Source organism: Herpailurus yagouaroundi, unplaced genomic scaffold, assembly GCF_014898765.1.
Source record: "Herpailurus yagouaroundi ecotype Mexico unplaced genomic scaffold, PumYag 28, whole genome shotgun sequence".
Lineage (NCBI taxonomy): Eukaryota > Metazoa > Chordata > Mammalia > Carnivora > Felidae > Herpailurus > Herpailurus yagouaroundi.
In genome coordinates, this window is record NW_024412376.1 from 162,161,341 (window position 1) to 162,180,287 (window position 18,947).

Genomic DNA, 18,947 nt, shown 5'->3' on the forward strand with positions numbered 1-18,947 from the left:
CCCCCCCCCCCCCCCCCCCCCCCCCCCCCCCCCCCCCCCGCACCCCTCCAGGGACAGGGCCAGCCCAGCAGGAACACCTCACAGGCCCTGGACTGGGGGAGGTGGTCCTCAGGGCTGATTTCTGCCTATCAATGAATAGGTACATTTACATATGAAATGACTCCCCACCTTGAGCGTGTAATTTTATGCAAATGATTCCCTTTGCTAACGTTTAACCCCCTCTGGGGAAGCCCGAGGCTACAGGGGGAATTGGAAGCAGGGAAGGGGGTTGCAGGGGGTGTGAGAAGCCAGGAAGGAGACCCCGGGGCAAGCAGGGCACCGCTTCTGCGGGAGAACACAAATCCAGCAGGGTCTGAGGCTGGCAGCTCTGGGGTCCAGACTGAGGCTGAGAATACCGTGATGTCCGCATGGTCGCCGGGGGATGGAAGGGGCCGTGGAGCCTTGGCTGTCGAAAATCAGTGACTTTGGGTAAAGGCGTTTCTGCTCCTCTGATCCAGCCCTGCAGATCTGCTGGGGGTCACAGTGAACCTTCAAAAGGGAGTGGCGATCACAGAAACAAATCCAGCAAGGACTGAGGCTTTCCGGAATAATTTTGGCTTCTGTCACAGCCCCAAGAGCTATAGGAACTAATGAATTTATCAGGAGCCACGTGTGTACTCTGTGAATGTGAAAGCAAAAGTACAATCTAAATTCTAATTTCTCAGCTCAGTCAAGTGCAAGCAGGCACAGGGGAGAGGGTCCTTGTCTTTCGGGAGCACTGAAACGCATTTCGCCCAGAGATGCATCAGGTCCCACAAACTCACAGAAACGCATGCAGTCCTTTTTACTGGGCTCTGAGCGTTGCCCGAAACTTTATGAAGAATTATTCCTGTCGCTAAAACATAATCCATCTGCATATATGGGTGCAGGTCCTAAATTCTGTCTTCTCCCCCGAGGCACGAAATTTTTTTTGGTAAACAAATGCTGGTAACAAGACAAATCTGTAGAAACAAGAGCTCTTTCCAAACACAAAGTAAGAGGCTGCGCTCGGGCCTGACAAGTTATAGCCAACGAGCTCTAATGTTTCTTAATAACGATCAGTGTGTCAATGCTTCTGAGGCCCTTCACACTGTGGGTTTCCCCGTCAGATGTCATGGAAAGGACAGCACGGGTTTCTGTCCTCTAGCAAACCCTTGCTCTTTGAGGAACGGTTGGGACTGGGAGAACACAAATGACCCGTGTCCAGCCCCTGGACCCAAAACTTTAATAATGAGCAGTGACAATTCTTACCCAATTCCTGATACCCTCTCCTCTTTGAGGAGGAGAAGGAAGCCCAGCAGGACAGAGGTCATTGCTTGAGGTCACACAGCCACCTCAGCATGGAGCCAGGTCTCCAACCTCCAGACAGGAGGTCTCCAACCTCCAGACAGGAGGTCCCGTGAGTGTCGTTAGGATTAGGTTTGGTCTCCAGTGGCAGAAACCCCCACACATGAGGGAAGTTGGGAGGGGTGACCCAGCCATCCCAGGACCACGCATCCTGCTTTGCCCAGGGCGTCCAGATTTGTGTCTGTTGTCCTAGACTAATTATTAACAGTCTCAAAAGTGCCCAGATTTGGCTAGTAAATTACAGCATCACTCTAAGTGAGTGACGACACAGGCTTCTTCGAACCTCGCACTCTAGCCTCTGAACAGGTGGCTTGCATTTCAAAGCAGGGGCTCCATGTGTAGGTTTGTAAGTTGTGTGTTACACAACCCTTAGGAGCACCATTCACATTGTCCCCATTATAGATTTACTGTGACGGTTTTCTAGCAGTTGACATTAAAGCATCTTGTGGATCAGGGACCTTTTGTGTTTCTCACGGAGTTGCCATGGGGGCTAATAGCAGTGCTATCCTTGTCACCTAGTGATCCAAGAAGGCTGCTGAAGCTCCAGCCATCACATTCACCATCTTGACAGCAGAAGGGAGGAAGGGCAAAAAATGGGATCACACGTCCTTGATGGAAAGCTCATTTTAAGGAGACTTCCAAGAAGCCTCACCAACATTTCTGTTCCTATCTCATTGCCACCATCGGCTGAGCACGTGTTGCCCCCAGTGTGGTAGTTCTGTTAGTGATGAAGAGAGGGGAGAGGAGGGAGCAGGAATAAAACACGTAGTTGGCCACATCATACAGCTCCACTCTGGATGCAGCTGTGACTCTCAGAGACCACCTTGGACCTGAACTTAATTTTGGAAATAGATGCCTTTCACTGACTCTCCTCCCTTGTTTTTCTTCCCTTTGTTATAGATTTGGTTCTACACCAATAGCATCTTTGGGAAAGCTGGGGTCCCTCCGGAAAAGATCCCATACATCACCTTGAGCACCGGTGGCATTGAGACTTTGGCCGCCATCTTCTCTGTAAGTGAACTGACCGGTTATTCCTGAGAACGTCATAGGGGGTGCCTAGCGCTGTGGGGACCCCCAGGCCATAAATGTGCTGGCCTTTAAAGGAGCATGTCCTTTGTCTGTCCAAAGTTACCTGAATTTTAGGAGTTTATCATGCAGCTCATGATGTTTTACCTGTCTAGAGAATATTCTCATCTATATTTTGCTCCCCTGTTATCTTTCTTTTAATAAATAGCTCCCTTCTTTGAACTCTCACCTGGTCACAGATGATACAGTGTGATCAACACCCAGTGGAAAGGGCCATTTCCCCCTGAGCGTCCAAGCGAGAGTCCCTGTGAGCCTCGGGTCCGTTGCCATGACTTTAAAAGTGTTTCTAAAGCATTAGCTGTCACCTTTGTACCCCAAACATGTAGGACTTGGGAGAGAAAAGACATTCCCGTCGATCAGTGTAACAGAGAGTGACTTTATAATAAGCAAAGGGGACGCTGGGATGGCTCAGCCAGTTAAGCATCTGACTCTTGATTCGTCTCAGGTTGTGACCTCGTGGTTTGTGGGATGGAGCCCCCGCTTTGGGTTCTGTGCTGACAGCATGGAGCCTGTGTGTAATTCTCTCTCCCTCTCTCTCTGCCCTGTCCCCACTTGTGGTCTCTCTCCCTCTCCCTCTCCCTCTCTCTCTCTCTCTCAAAAATAAATGAATAAACATTTTTAAAAAAGAGTTTAACAAGAAGCAAAAGTGTCCAAAAGAAGACACAGAACTCATCACTGTCAACCTCCAAGATGCACGATAAACACACTGTAGGGAGGAAGTTGGCAATTTCACAATTTAGCAGAAACCGCACAGGCCTGGCAATCAGACCAAACTAGGCTTGAGTCCTGGTTCTGGAACTTCTTGGCCGTGTGATGCTAGACAATGCTTTCAACCTGTCTGAGCTTCGGTTTCCCCTTTGATGAGCTGTCGGATTCTCTTCTACCTTGTTGGGGTGAGGTCCATGCCTCACATTTTGGGCACGTAGTACACGATGGGCCTCACTTCCAAAGGACAGAGAGGAGGCGGGGGAATCAGAGTGAGGTTCTCTGACCTTAATGGAGAAGCTCATTTATTTCCACTCGCATGCACCGACTTCTGCTGGTGGGATTGACCTCTGCAAACAGGCAGAGGCTCCCAGTGGCACTTCTGACTCACTTCTAACAGAACGCTATTTTGCTCCTTGCTCTCAATGGGCATCCTAACAAGATGCTTCTAAAAATGGACGTCAGGAAAGCGTTGAGGACTGATGTTCCGTCTCCCTCTGCTTTCTCCCATGGCCTTGTTCTTAGAGGAAAATATCTCACTGCTTCACAATCTGGGAGTTTCACAAAATTCTCCGTTTGGGTTTCAGACTCCCTCCCCAGTCTGTGGCTGTCAGTGTTTACAGTGATCCGTGAAAAAGCACAGTCAGTCTAGAATGATAATGATAGGAAGTTACAGGGTTGGTTTTGGGAGTTTTTTGGTTAAGTATTTTGTCGTTGTAAGAAATCAGCATGAGCTCATTAAGGTAAATTTGTAGAATTCAGAAAAATAGAAAGAACCGAAGAAGAGATCCACAATCATACGACCCAAGGACCTTTGGTAAAATCTCCCCTTGGCCTTTCTGTGCACAGGTGGATGTTCTGTTCTTACACGTAGTAATCCTGCTTTTGTTCACATAACCTCATGCCAGAATTGCTTTCTGGTTTCCTTTCTATTTTCTTGTCTGAGAAATGTTTTGTTGGAGTGTAAGGTGTATGCAGAAAAGCATGCTGATCGTCGCCCCTGGGAATTAACGCTGGTTGTGGCTCTTCGGAAGTCGACGGTCCCGTCCGTGCCCCAACTGCTGTCTGTGGGGCTGGGGCTGTTGGGTGTCCCCCTTCGGAGCCTGGACGGCAGAGCCTGGATTCTGACCCCAGCTCCGTTCCTTTTTAGCTGCGTGACCCTGGCGAAGTTATTCAGCAGCTCTGTGACTCGGTTTCCTCATTTCTTTAACAAGGACGTTGCCCTTGCCTTATAGAGATGGGGTCAGGATTGAACAGGTGAATACATGCCAGTGGTGCCTGGTGTGGCTCACACCACGGTGGCTCACAGCACGGTGTGGGCTCACAGAGTCTTAAGTACCCCATTTGTCAACACTTGTCACCTTAAGTAAGGCTGTGATGAACACGCCTGCAGAGAGCAGGGTTTTACGAGGACTCTCGCGATCTTCTGATAGGTGAGGAAACCAAGTCCCAAAGAGCTGGCTTGCTCAGGATCGCACAGCCAGTAGGGAGTGGGGAGAGCTGGCATGGAGGGCCCCCGCTGCTCCCCAGGACCCGGAAGTGCTTTACCTGGGATCTCAGGAACGCTCACTCACATCACTCCTCAAAGTCAGGTGGTCGCCCTGGTTCGAAAGAGGAGCAGAGAGAGTAACGATGCCTCCAGCCCCGTCTCCCTGACCCCACGTGCCCTCCTTCCGGTGCCCTCTCTCTGGCCCGTGGATCATCTTCACTAAAAGCTGACAGTATTTGACAGAGCATTTCTTGGAAGTGCTAATCGCAGGAAGGAGGGAAAGTGACTTCCCCCTCCTGGGAGAGGCAGGGGTCAGACTGGGAGTCTGCCTACCTCCTGCCTTCAAGTGTGGATCATGGTGGGTCGTGGTCACGTGGCATGTGTGTTCCAGAGGAACCTCCCTGCGGGCCCTCTGTGGGGAGTGACGGCTTCATAGCCGTCACGGTAGAGTCGTTTACGCACGCATGCATCCGTTCCACAAGCGGTTCCAGCACACCCGTAGCATGCTTGTGCTGGGGGGTCACCAGTGAAGTTGTCGCGTTCTAGGGAGAAAGATCCAGAAACAGACACATACCACGTGCAGCCCTGGGATGAACTCTCCTGGGAGGGCTTCCTGGAGGAGGGCCCCAGGAAGGCGAGCACTGAAGGTCCAGCAGACATGAGCCCGATGATGGGAAGGGAAGTGCACTGGCAGCCTGTCGCCTGGCCCTGTGCACATGGCCCCAGTCATCTGCACCCCTCCCAGTGTGTCATCTAAAGGAAACGGAGATGCAGAAGAGTTCGTTGGGAGCAGTTCTTAACACGGTAGCGTTTAGCCTAATCTCTGGAGCACCTCGAGATTGACTCCGGCATGACACAGGGAGTCTGAGGTGGAGCTAAGAAAAAGAGGGGAGAAAGAGCTAAGGCTGTAGGGCCCGGCAGCTCTGAATTCAGAGCCCAGTGACCCACCTGCAGCTGAGTGGTCTGGGGAAAATTGCCCAACATCTGTGAATTTGTTTGTCATCTTTAAAATGGACATAGCCAGGCCTGCGTGTGGTAACAATACTGTCCCCCCCCCCACCACCACCAAATGTCCCTGTCGTCATTCTTGGAAGCATAAGCATGTAACCTCACACAGCGGAAGAGGCTTTGCCGGTGTGGTTAAGGTACGATCTGGAGATGGGGGGTCATCCTGCACTCACCAGGTGGCCCAGTGTCATCACAAGGGTCCTTAAAAGTGAAAGAGGCAGGGTTGGGGGTCACGAGGGACAACAGCAGATGTTGGAGTGGCAGTTGCTGTCTCTGGTAGAAGAAGGGGCCACCAGCCAAGGAGAGCTGGTGGCCTCTGGAAGCTGGAAGGGCAAGGGACGGGTTCTCCCCTAGAGCCCCCAGAAGGAACACAGCCCTGCCAGCAGCTGTGATTTTTGCCCCACGAGACCCATGTTAGACTTCTGACTTCCTTCATCCGCTGAGTCTGTGCTAATCTGCTACGGCAGCCACAGGAAACTAAGCCAGCACCTTACAGAGCAGACGTGGAGGCAGACGTCCGTGTGCATGAAGGCCACGGCAGCAGTCCTGACAGCCAATCTTCACTAAACCCCTTGGCCTCTCCGAAGTGTTCATCACCTTGTTTCCCAAGGTACGGACACTGTTTCGTCCAGCCCTGTGAGGCAGCAGCCTATCAGAAAGGACTTTCCAATTTTTCTTCTTCTTACCGAGTTTTTGACAGTCTGTTAAAATGGCTCTGGGACCCAGGACACTTGAGAAAGACATTTTTGTTCATTTGGTTCGCAATTAATTTTGGCTCCTGGCACTGCTCATCAGCTTGGGCAGCTGTGAATCATTGCATCTTGCAGAAACAGCTGGTTTTCCAAATCGATTTTCTTGGCGCAGCATTAACTCTCTGAGCGAGCCCCCACCGTGTGTCACGCAGGCCGTGGGAGCCCGAGTGTCAGCTGACACACGGGGCAGCAGCTTGTGGAGCGCGAGCCTCATTCCTTCGAGAAGCGGAGACTGCCTTTTCTAACCAGGGGGAGCGCAATCCACATTAAGTCATTCTTACTCAGGAATGGGCTGTGCCTAGCATTCAAGTGGGAAAAAGATTCCTACTGGTTCCCCCGCCCCCCTCTGCCTCCCAACGAACACACAGTTTCGGAATCAAAACCTTCAGGGGCGCCTGGGTGGCGCAGTCGGTTAAGCGTCCGACTTCAGCCAGGTCATGATCTCGCGGTCCGCGAGTTCAAGCCCCGCGTCGGGCTCTGGGCTGATGGCTTGGAGCCTGGAGCCTGTTTCCGATTCTGTGTCTCCCTCTCTCTCTGCCCCTCCCCCGTTCATGCTCTGTCTCTCTCTGTCCCAAAAATAAATAAACGTTGAAAAAAAAAAAAAATTTTTAAAAAAAACCTTCAGAGTTCACAGCTGCATCTCGAGCCCCTGGATCTGGTGCTTGTTGGAGCAGAAAGTGGGCACCGACAACCAAGCAGGATGGTGGAGTGTTTGGGCTCCATGGGCTCATGGCCCTGAGCTCAGTCGCTGGGTGACCTTGGGCCAGTTAGTTAACCTCTCTGAGCCCCTGTTTTCTCTAAGGGAAAGTGGGAATAATACAATAAGACCTCCACAGGTCTTACCATGAGAGCTATACGGTAATTCACAGCACTTGGCATAAGACAGGTGCTCAGTAAATGTTAATTATTACTATGGGTTGAATTGTCATCCCCACAGAATTTATATGTTGAAGCTCTAACAGTACCTCAGGAGGTAGTCATTACAGGTGTAATTAGTTAAGAAAAGATCATTCTGGAATAGAGGGACCACCAATCCAATATAATTCGCATCCTTATTAAAAGGGGGAAATTTACACACACACACACACACACACACACACACACACACACAGCATCATGTGAATTTTGAAGGCATGCTACCGAAGGCAAGAAACTCCCAGCAGCTAGAACAACCTTGGAACAGTCTTCCCTGCACCTTCGGAGGGAGCACGGCCCTGCTGGCACCTTGATCTCGGACTCCCAGCCTCCAGAACCGTGAGAGAAGAAATGTCTGTTACTTAAACCGCATAGTTTGTGACCCTTTTGCCGGCAGCCCTAGCAAACAAGTACAGTTTTTGTTGGTTACGAGTGTTCCAGAAGAGAACCAGACAGATGCCGTGGAAAAAGCTGAAAATGCCCTCCCGCCTTCCAAGAAAATTGGAAGATGAAACTTGGAGCCAGAGTGTTCATTCCACCAACACTCAGCAAGTGCTGGCGGGGCCCCTGCTCTGTGCCCGCACAGGTGTAGGTGTGTGGGATACACCAGTGGACAAAGGAGACAAAAGCCCTTGCCCAGGAGAAGGAGAGCTCCTAGTTGGGGGACAGACCGGGAACAACAGTGTGAGCTAAGTGTCTGGTGGCTGATACAGGAAAGGATGCGGTGAGACGCGTTGGTGCAGGTTGAGGGGGGCTGAGAAGTGGGGCAGGTTGCTGGAGTGCATTGTGGTCAGGCTCAAGGGATGAGGGCGCTGTCCAGGTAGCCAGGTCGGAGGACGGATTAGACGGATTAATTCGGGTGGGTGGGTCTGTAGGGTGGGCAGGCCATCCATCGGGAGCCGTGACCTTCAGTGGAGAGACACAGCCAGCCAAAATGTGCCTGGAGAAAGGAACCAGGAACCAACACCCTGGCCCCCCATTCTCTTCCCTCCTGATTTCTTCCCTTCCCCTCCCCCTCCCCCTCCCCCTTCCCTTTCCCCTTCCCCTTTTTTGCCTGTTTATTTTTGAGAGAAAGAGAGCATGAGCACAAGCAGGAGAGGGGCAGAGAGAGAGAGAGAGAGAGAGAGAGAGGGAAAAACAGAATCTGAAGCAGGCTCCAGGCTCTGAATATCAGTGTAGAGCCTGACTCAGGGCTCGAGTCCATGAACTGTGACATCATGACCTGAACAGAAGTCAGATGCTCTTTTCTTTTCTCTTTTCTTTTCTTTTCCTCTTCTTTTCTCTTTTCCTTTCCTTTTCTTCTGTCCTCTCCCCTCCCCTCCCCTGTCCTCCTCCTCCCCACCCTTCCCCCTCCTCTCCACTCCCCTTCCTTTTCCCCTCCCCCAAGGACAGCCCTTCCTCTCCTGGAGGCCAACAGTGGCCCCTGTGCTCAGGAACACATCAAGCCAGGCGGAGACTGACTTCATGGGAAGAGCGGAGCAGAAGAGGCCTGGCCTGGAAGGACAGGAAGAACAGGGCCTCCCTTAGGATCTTGCCGAGGAATGAACCCTTACAGGGCTCTGCAGCCCCTGAAATGTCAGGAATCCTGCCAGCCACCAAATGTTTCCTGCCCTTTATCCGTAGATGAAAACAAAGAGTACAACCTAGGCACATCTCTGCCTACAAAATTCACAGTAGTATGAAATTCAAAGTAATATCTGTAAAATACTATAAATGCACTTAAGTCAGATTTGGAAGCATCGAGTCGCGTTTGAAATAAGTGACATTTTAGATGTTCCTTCCCTGGGTCCCTTCCTTCTCTCCTCATGTGTTTAATCATTTAACACAACGTGCAGTGAGCTCCCCGTTAGTTTGCTAGAGCTGCAGAACAAAGCACAGCAAGCAGAGGGATGTGAACAATGCAAATGCATATTCTCACCTTTCTGGAGGCCGGAAGTCTGAGACCCAGGTGGCAGAGGGCAGATTCGTTCTGAGACCTGGAGACGGTGTCTGTCCCAGGCCCCTCCCCCAGCATCTGGTGCTTTGCCGGCAATGGCAATCCGTGGTGTCCTCGGCTGGCAGAAGCATCAGCCTGACCCCTATCTTCATCCTCAGCTGGTGTTCTCCCTGTGCGTGCGTCTGTCCAAACTTCCCTTTGTTAAAAGGGCACCAGTCACGCGGGTTTAGGGCCGGCCATGGTGTCCTCATTGACTTTGATGACCTCTGTAAAGACCTGATTTCCAAACAAAGGCACATTCTGAGGTACCAGGGGTCAGGACTTCAACATATCTTTTTTGGGGAGGTCACAGTTCAACCCAGAAGGTTCCCCAAGGGCCAGGACTCCTGTCTCCTTCTTCTCTCTGCCCTTGTGCCAGCGCCTCACCCAAAGGAAAGAAAGCCTTGGGAGACACCATATTTCCTTTTGATAAATCTATATGTGCCAGTGATGAGAGGCAGGACCGTGCAGGGGTTCAGAACAAGAGTCTGGAACCAGTCTGCCTGGACCTGAATGCTCTTTCTGCCACCACGTGACCTTGGGCAGGCTGCTCAACCTCTCTGAGCCTCTGTGTACCCATGGAGATGTTATGAGGATTAAATTATGATTATATGCAAGGCATCTAGAACCGTGCCTGGTCCATAGTAAGTGCTGTACAATGTTCACTACATAGTAACGAGGACAGCATGGTGTTGGTGTAAGGGCAGCCATACAGATCAATGGAACAGAACAGAATCCAAAAATATAAAAGATGCCAAAGTAATTCAATGGGGAAAGTCAGTCTTACCACAAACAGGACCATAAAAACTAGACATTCACATGGAAAACACAAAAGACAACCCTTCTCTCATGCCACACACAAAATTAACTCAAAGTGGACCATGGACTGAAACATAGAGGCTAAAATTATAAAACCTTAGAAGTTTTTAAAACCTTAGAAAAATTATAAAACCTTAGAAGGAACATAGGAGGAAGTCTTTGCAGCCTTGGGATAGGCAGAGATTTCTTAGATGGGACGCAAAAAACATGAACCATTTTTTAAAATTATTAATTGGATTTCATCAAAATGAAAAACTGTGACTATTTCAAAGGCTCTGTTAAGGAAATGGGAAGGCAGGCCAGAGTGAGGAATGTTCACAAAGCACACATCTCACAGGGGGCTTCAATCCAGAAGATGTAAAGGATTCTTAGAATTCAATAAAAGCAAGACTATCAGCCACTTGGAAATGAACTTGGAAAAGACTTGGGCAGACACTGTACAAAAGAAAAAAATCAGAAGTATCAATAAATGGATGAAAAGTTGCTGAACACCACAAGCCATCTGGGAAATTAAAACTAAAACCCACAACGAGACAGCACTGTTCACCATAAGGATGACTAATATCAACACGGCTGATGATACCAAGTGTTGATGAAGATATGGAGCCACTGGAACTCTCATACGTGGCTGGTGGGAATTTCTAATAGTACAACCATTTGGAAAACTGGCAGTTTCGCATAAAAATTGTACCCATACTACCAGACATTCTTCTCATAAGTATTTACCCAAGATCAAGCACATTTCTACACAGAGACTTGAACCCCCATGTTTACAACAGCTTTAATCATAAGACCCCAAACTGAAACAACCCACATGTCCATCAAATGTTGAATGGAGAAACACACTGTGGTATATCCATTCAATGGAATACTTCTCAGCACTAAAAGGGAATAATATATACAACAGGGATGAATCTCAAAAGAGCAGTGATCACCAATGTGGAATTCTAACCTAATCTAGTCTACTCTGATCTAGAGTCACGGAAAGCACATCAGTGGTTGCTTGCAGCTAGAGAAAGGGGCACAAGGGTACTTTAGAGTGATGGAAATGTTCTGTATCTTGATGTGGTCACGGCTTTATAGGTGTATAAATTTGTGAAAACATACCAAACTGCACAATTAAAGTTGGTACGTTTTATTGAATCTAAGACCTTAATCTAAATCAATACAGCTGATTTTTTAAATGTTTGTTTATTTTTGAGAGAGCACAAGTGGGGGAGGGGCAGAGACACAGAGGCCGGGGGGGGGGGGGTGGGTGGGAGTTGGGGGCAGAGGATCCAAAGCAGGCTCTGCACTGGCAGCAGCGAGCCCAATGTGAGGCTTGAACTCACAAACTGCAAAATCATGACCTGAGCTGACGTCAGATATTCAACTGACTGAGCCACCCAGGTACCCCTATAGTTGATTTGTAAATACTAACAACAGGGGTGCCTGGGTGGCTCAGCCGGTTAAGCATCCGACTTCAGCTCAGGTCATGATCTCACGGTTTGTGAGTTCGAGCGCCCGTTGGGCTCTGTGCTGACAGCTTGGAGCCTGGAGCCTGCTTTAGATCCTACGTCTCCTTCTATCTCTTCCCCTCCCCCATTTGTGCTCTGTCTCTCAAAAATAAATATTTTTTTAAATGCAGTTTAAATACAACAACAACCACAAAAACATTCTCATTATCATTCCACCAGCATCCTAGCACTGTGGGTGGGCAGTCAGCGCTGAGTAAATGGCTGCTGAACGGCTGAATGACTCCGTGGGTCAGGAGTCCCCAGAAGGGATTTCTTGGAGGATGACAGTCCATCCCCAGCTGACATCAGTAACTTTCAGAAGCCACTGTTCATCTTGAGTTAATGTTTTCACTAATGATTTTAATGCTGAGTGGAAATACCGTGTTTACCCTAATCCCTTTCAACAGGCTGCACATTAAAACGATTTAAAAGAGGCAGAGATTTTGAAGGAAGGAGCCCTGCAGGCTGATTGGTTTTCCCACTAGGATGGACAGAGTTGTTTTTAGGTCTTTTGCTTTCACAGCTGTTTCCTTGGTGTCTTCCTAGACATCTTGAGAGACTGTTTCCGAATCAGTGATGGTGTTTCCAGCTCTACCTTGGCTTCAGTTACTGGTTCATCAGGAGACTTTAGGAAAGCGAAACAACCAGATGTCCCACTCCGACCCCAGAGCACTTGATTGTTGGCATCATGATGTAAGACAGTGGTTCTCCACTGGTTTGTATTGGGGGCACACTTGCTGACATTGAAATTGTTGGTGGTGCCTTAGGAGAAACTAAAACAAACCAAAAAAAGAAAAAGAAAAAAGAAACGCTAACGTCAGTGCCAAGCACACATTAATCACAGCGTAACAATGCAACACGTGTTAATCTCAGGGCAGCAACTTCAGTGCCCCGTGTCTTGCAGTGACTGATTCTCATCACGGTAATTCCTGTCGTCGTTTCAGTGCTCTGTCACTGGGCGCTTAACCCAAGGAGATAACGTTGTCACACATTCTACCTATGGGCTGCCTTCGTCTTCGTGCCAGCTGAATTGTGGGCTCTGTCGTGTTAACTCTAAGAATGGCGATGCCATCCTGAGATTGTAATAGAAACTTTCTACACGGTGAAGATTTACACATGTGGGTATTGGAAATCACTGGTGATGGGGAAGAGTAACAATTTCTGACTCAGGGCAGAGGGGTTTGTGTCTCCAATGCTTTAGCTAAGTCTGTTTCTTAGACTTTTTTTTTTTTTTAAGTAGAAAAGGCTTATTGTAGGGGCGCCTGGGTGGCTCAGTCAGTTAAGTGTCCGACTTCGGCTCAGGTCATGATCTCACGGTCTGTGGGTTTGAGCCCCGTGTTGAGCTCTGTGCTGACAGCTCAGACCCTGGAGCCTGTTTCATATTCTGTGTCTCCTTCTCTCTCTGCCCCTCCCCTGCTCGCACTCTGCCTTTGTCTCTCGCAAAAGTAAATAAACATTAATTTTTTTAAAAAAGGAAAGCTTATTGTAGAAAACTTGGAAAAGACTGAAAACTAACAAGAGAAAATAATAATCACCTATTCCCCCCAACCAGAGTTAGCCATTATAAGCTGTTTTTGCATATTTTTTCCAGGGTATATTCATTCAAGAGAATCGTGACTTACAAAACTGAATACATGAGTATATGCAAGGTACAGCTCTGTGCCCTGCTCTTTCCCCTCAGAGGTGTAACCTCATGATTTTTCTGTTCTTTAAAATTCTTCTAAAATACGTGAATTCTATAATTATCATCAGGATATTCCGGTATTTATTGAGCCGATTCACTTCTTGGTAGACTTCTAGATGGTTTCTATTTCCTCATTCGTATAAATTACACTATAATTGAAGGTCTTCGTCCATGAGTCTCCCACCCAATGTCTATCTCCTTGGGATAAATACCCAGAAGGTGAATGACTGAATCCAAGGGTAGGGATATTTTTCAGCCATCCCTGCAGTGTGAGGGAGCATGTATTACACTTCCTTACCTCTGAGTAGCTCTGTGTGACTTTTGACACATCCCAGAATCTCTGATCGCAGGTGTCTCTAACGTTCCCCATCCCCCAGCCCACCCGCCACCCAGGGGCCCGGTTTCCCTGCACCTGTTCCTCCCGCCCTGGCAGCCCGTATCAGGACCTCCCCTTTGGTGGGACCCAACTCATGAGGGTTTGGGGAGGAGAGATGACTTAGATGCTGGCCCTTCTTTCTCTCTAGAACTTTCTCAGCAAGCACTGATCTTTGCTTTCTCCAGGGGTCTCACTGGGCCTAACTTCCCACTGAGTGAGTGATCTTACTGTCCTCATCGTCCTTTTCTGCAATATGCGAACTGTCGTACCTGCCTTACAAAGATAAACCTTCACTCAATCAGCAGACACTGGCTCAGTACCTGCCAGGTGTGCTCTCCTAGGTTCTGGGAAATAACGAAGCTCCCGTTCTTCAAGTGAGGAAGGAGGGGTCAGGGAACAGGTGCTATACATCCAGGTGCCACAGGAAGCTATTACAAAGTGGGGGCTTGGTCTGTTTCTAGTTTGGAAAATTGTAATGTCTCAAGAACCAGAAAAGACTTTGTAGATGATCCCAGCTGTGCCTCCTACCAGCCACGTGACCTTGGACAAGTTCCCAAAACCTCTGTGTCTCAGTTTCTTTACCTGTAAAATGTGACAAATAATCGGTTCTACTTCATAAAATTGCTGTGAGAGTTAAATAAGTTGATGCCTGATAAGCGCTTAATGCAGCATCTGGCACATCACAGGCACTCAGGCAGAGGTCATCACACGCTAACCCATCGGCATCAGAAAAAAGGAGCGAGGAAGACACAGAAGGGTGACTGGCTGTCTCATGGCCACGTGGCCCGTTAGAGGCAGGAGCTGGGACCAGACCCGGTCCCCCCCTTGACTGCAAGGATGTATTATCTGCCATTTGCTGGAAGCCTCTGTGTTTCCCGCGCCTAATTCAGACACCGTGAGTTCTTGGCCTCTGATTGCGTAGCTATGCTGCAAAGACAGTATTACCACTTCCATTTGTCAGGTGGGGAAACCGAGGCTTCCAGAAACTGAGCCCCCTGTCCTGGGTGCAGAGCCAGGACTTGAATCCAGGTCTGCCCATTTCAGGTCCATGCACATCTGGATGCCACCTGTGCTCTGCTCTGATGGGTCAGGTGTCAAGGAGGCCAAGTTGAGGCGCTTGGGTCAGCCTTGCCTTCCTAGGCCACAGAGGGAGGGGCTTCCGGAAAGGAAGTTGTAGATGTTTTTGAGACATGTGGCCGTCAGCCAAGGACGTTTCCTCCCAGGCCACTGACTTTCTGAGCCAGAGCCCCCCTCCCCAGTCCCCTCAGTGTTCATACCAAGCACCCAGCCGGCCTGGGGCTATGCCTGCCCACCTTTGGTGTGTGCTTGGCCGAGTGGCCAACAGCCCTTGCCGGCTCCAGGAGAGCTCACCCAGAAGCCTTTTTATCACCCGCCCTCCTCAGAGTAGGGTGTGAGGAAAGAGGAAAAAAGAGGAGTTTTGGGGTTTCCCGCAGAAACACTCCTTCAGGCTTTGAGGCAGGATTGGGACTGTTCAGTCTGATGCTCTGGCTTTTGAACTGTCATCTGAAGCTGGCGGACAGGAGCACCTGTTCTGGTTTCATGGCCCCCAGCAGTGGCATTCCTTTCCTTATCCAAACCAAATGGCTCACTTGACCCACTGGTCCCTCTGCCTGACGAGCTACCGCCACTGTTACCTTCTCCAGGAAGCCTTGCCTGATTGCCCAGTGGAGAAAAGTTGTGCATTTTTATTCAGACGCCCTTAATTCAATACTCCCCTCCCCCAGCCCTCTCTGTTTCTCTCTCTATCTCTTTCTTATTGGCTGTGTGATGGCCACTGAGTTACTTCACCTCTCTGACCTTCAGTGTGCTCTTTCTGTGCAATGAGACGGGGGAAGAAAGAGGAGGGAAGGCACTTGACAAATTGGAAGACTTGTTACGTGTTTTGAATGCAGCCGCTTATTTAAGCACCCACCCCTTCCAGGCAGCCTTGTTGTAGGGTATTTTGGACCTCCTTGCACAGATAAAGGCCCTGGGGCTCTGGGAAAGGGAGTCATATGCCAAAGCTTACACATCTGGAAAGCCAGCAACCCAGAATATAAGCCCAAGTCTGCCTGTTTCTGAAACTCGGCTACATGACTGTTTTTCAGGGTCGTTAGCAATTAGAGGAGCTCAATGAAGAGCCCTGCCTTTACCCAGTGGAGAGGTAGACACAGGGGCCAGCCGGATAGACATCAATGACAGTCCTAGCTGTGGGAAGCTGGGCCCGAGGACACGGCTTCAGGAGCCACAGTCACGTGGGCTTCCTGGTATCACACCCCAGAATGAAACTGACCCATCCGGGCACCGGCAGAGTGGAAAGCGTCAGAACCTTCTCTGTCCGCTCTTACCCCTGGGCCGCTGCCTTGGGAGTCTGCCCCTCTAAAAACTATAAACGGGGGCATAAGGAGTGGAGAGCCCTTGCTTTTGGCCTGCAGGCTGGCTCCAAAGAGTGGGCAAAGGGCTACGGCAACCGTATCCGCTCATTTCCTCTTGCAGACCAGCTAGCCGATGAGCCCATCCTTCCCTAACAAGAAAGATTTGGAGGAAAGGGAAACGTGTGGGCACACAGTAGGTGCTCAAGAATGGTGACTTTGTTCTCCCTCCCTTTCTCATAAAGACCTTGGCCTTTCTGGCTGTGGCCTCGGAGAATGTGACGGGGCTGTCTGAAGGTCAAAGCCTCCTTTCACCCTGGCCCCAGTGCCGGTTCCTGGCACCACGTTCCCCTCCTCCTGCTGCTAGGAGTGAAGTATAACCACCTCTCTCTGATCCTGACTTAGGGCTTGGTCATTGAGCGCCTGGGACGGAGACCTCTCCTCATGGGCGGCTTTGGGCTGATGGCCCTCTTCTTTGGGATCCTCACCGTTACATTGACACTGCAGGTGAGAGCACGCGCCCGTCGTACCCTGAGGGACACTGGCACGGAGCTGGCTTCCGGCTTCGGTACTCCGGGGCCTTGGCGTGGGAAGTTTGCGAGGCCGGCGGGCACCTCTTGCAGAACGGCCTTCCCGAGGAGCATCTCAGCTCAGAAGCAGCTGGTGCCCTCGCGGAGGAAGGTTTGGTGAGGGGCCCTGGACTCAGAGACAGAGACTGGATGGACAGTCCTGTCGCTGCCTCTAATGAGCCGTGTGATCTCGGCCAAGATATGTCCCCTCTCTGAGCCTCAGTTAACCCATCTGTGGAACAGAGGAGACCAGAGGATCCCTCAGATGCCTCTTCCGGCTCCCACGTTTCCACACAGCACAGCAGGCACTGTCATATAAGACACTTCCACAAGTGCCCGTGGGCTCCAGCAGGAGCTCTGGCCCTCAGGGCCCCATCTCTAAACTGGGAGAGCTTTCCGTATACCCAGGGGTGTTAGGAGAACTAAATGAGAAAATGCACTTAGAGTACTCGGCAGGGCCCCCGACCATGACGGGGGCTCGGAGAAGGTACCTAATCCTGGTGAGAGTGGTGTTTTCCCCTTTTATGGAGACAGGAAACTGAGGCATAAATATTAATGAATAAGCTGCCCAAGGTTCCACAGCTAGTAAATAGCAGAGCTGGGATGAGATTCCAGGATCGTGGGGTTTCCTTCTGCCCCTGCCCTGCTCAGGACAGCACGCAGTGACGGAGCACTGCCTGTCTTAGCGCCAAGGGAAGCGTGAGGCCAGGTCACGGTGGTCAGCCAATCTGGGCACTTTTCAAAAATGAATCCCTAGATGGAAAGTTGCGTGTGTTGATCATTTGCCAAATGTCTTAATGTCCCAAAAACCTCTAGAAAAAGGCAAGGTGAGCATGGCAGTGCCTGACAGACAGAAAGGACGTGCTGCTGGGCGCGCTGACCAGGCGGGAGGTGGCCACGTCTCCCTTGGGGGTGATGTGCTGGCAGTGACCTCTGCTTCCCAGCTGCCAGAGCAGGGGTGTCCTGCACAGGGTGCTTTTGCAGGCCCCTCAGACTGACCAAGCTGGCTCCTTCACCAGTTGGGCGATGTTCTGGGACATTGTGTCAGATGTCTGGAAGGGCTGCTGAAGCACGTGGGCCCTCTAGGCCTCATGCCACAAGGTTTCAGAGCTCTTCCTGGCTTGGCTGCCCTCATCTGCCCGTGTCCCCCTTTCCCTGCTCTGCCAGCCCTGTTCCCAGCAGCCCCCAAAGAGACTGCCCTTTCCTCTTCCTGGGACCTCCTCTGCTCACCTGGCTTCTCTCACTTTCCAAACCCACGAAGACCTGGATACCCCTTGGATACCTCTTCCTCTAGGAAGCCTTCCCTTACCCAGTGTCTCAGTGAGGCAACCTTCTCTGTGCTCCCAGGGACCCCAAGGGCAACCCTGCACTATCACTTATCACACAGGATTGGCTTTCCCTGTTGACTCATCTCTCTTTTCCAATAGGCAGTTGTGGGGGTAAGCGCCATGCCTGTGTCATTTCTGTATTCCTACCTCCCAGCCCAGGGCATGTCACTCAGGAGGAACTAAGAACAGTCTGCCAAATAAACGAATAGATGTATGTATGTATGGGTGGATGGATGGGTGGATGGATGAATGGGTGGATGGGTGGATAGGTGATGGGTGGATGGATGATGAATAGTGACCGGTGGATGGGTGGATGGATGATGGATGGATGGGTGGATGAATGATGGATGGATGGATGGATGGATGGATGGGTGTGTGGATGGATGGATGGATGAATCGATGGATAGATTATGGATAGGTGGATGAATGTATGGATGGATGGATGAATGGGTGGATGGATGCATGGACGGATAGATGATACATGGATTGAAGAAGGTGTGGATGGATGGATGGATGGATGATAGATGGAGGGATAGATGGATGGAAGAAGGTATGGATGGATGATGGTTGGATGAATGGGTGGTTGGATAGATGAATGGATGGATGAATATGTGGGTTGATGGATGGATGGAAAGATGATGGATAGATGGATGCATGGATGGATGGATAGATGATGAATGGGTGGATGGATGGATGGATGGATGGAGGATGGATGGATGGATAGATGTATGTGTGAATGGATTGATGGATGGATAGATGGATAGGTGGATGTGTGGATGGATTGATGGATGGATAGATGGATGTGTGGATAGATGGATGGATGGATATGTGGGTAGGTGGTTGGATGGATGGATGGATGGATGGATAGATTATGGATGGGTGGATGAATATATGGATGGATAGATGGATGAATGGGTGGATGGATGGATGGATGGATGGATATGTGGGTGGGTGGATGGATGGATGGATAGATTATGGATGGGTAGATGGATTGATGGATGGATGAAT

General features: G+C 50.1%; 1 protein-coding gene across 4 annotated transcripts in view; it reads left to right on the top strand.

Annotated features, from left to right (window-relative positions):
- SLC2A9 (solute carrier family 2 member 9) overlaps window positions 1-18,947 on the top strand; it is a 258,417-nt gene that overhangs the window by 182,169 nt on the left and 57,301 nt on the right. For all 4 annotated transcript variants that reach the window (XM_040487873.1, XM_040487869.1, XM_040487879.1 and 1 more), the window contains 2 exons: window positions 2,266-2,376; window positions 16,448-16,549. In XM_040487873.1, the coding sequence (XP_040343807.1) occupies window positions 2,266-2,376; window positions 16,448-16,549 (213 nt within the window). The remainder of the gene's footprint in view (window positions 1-2,265; window positions 2,377-16,447; window positions 16,550-18,947) is intronic.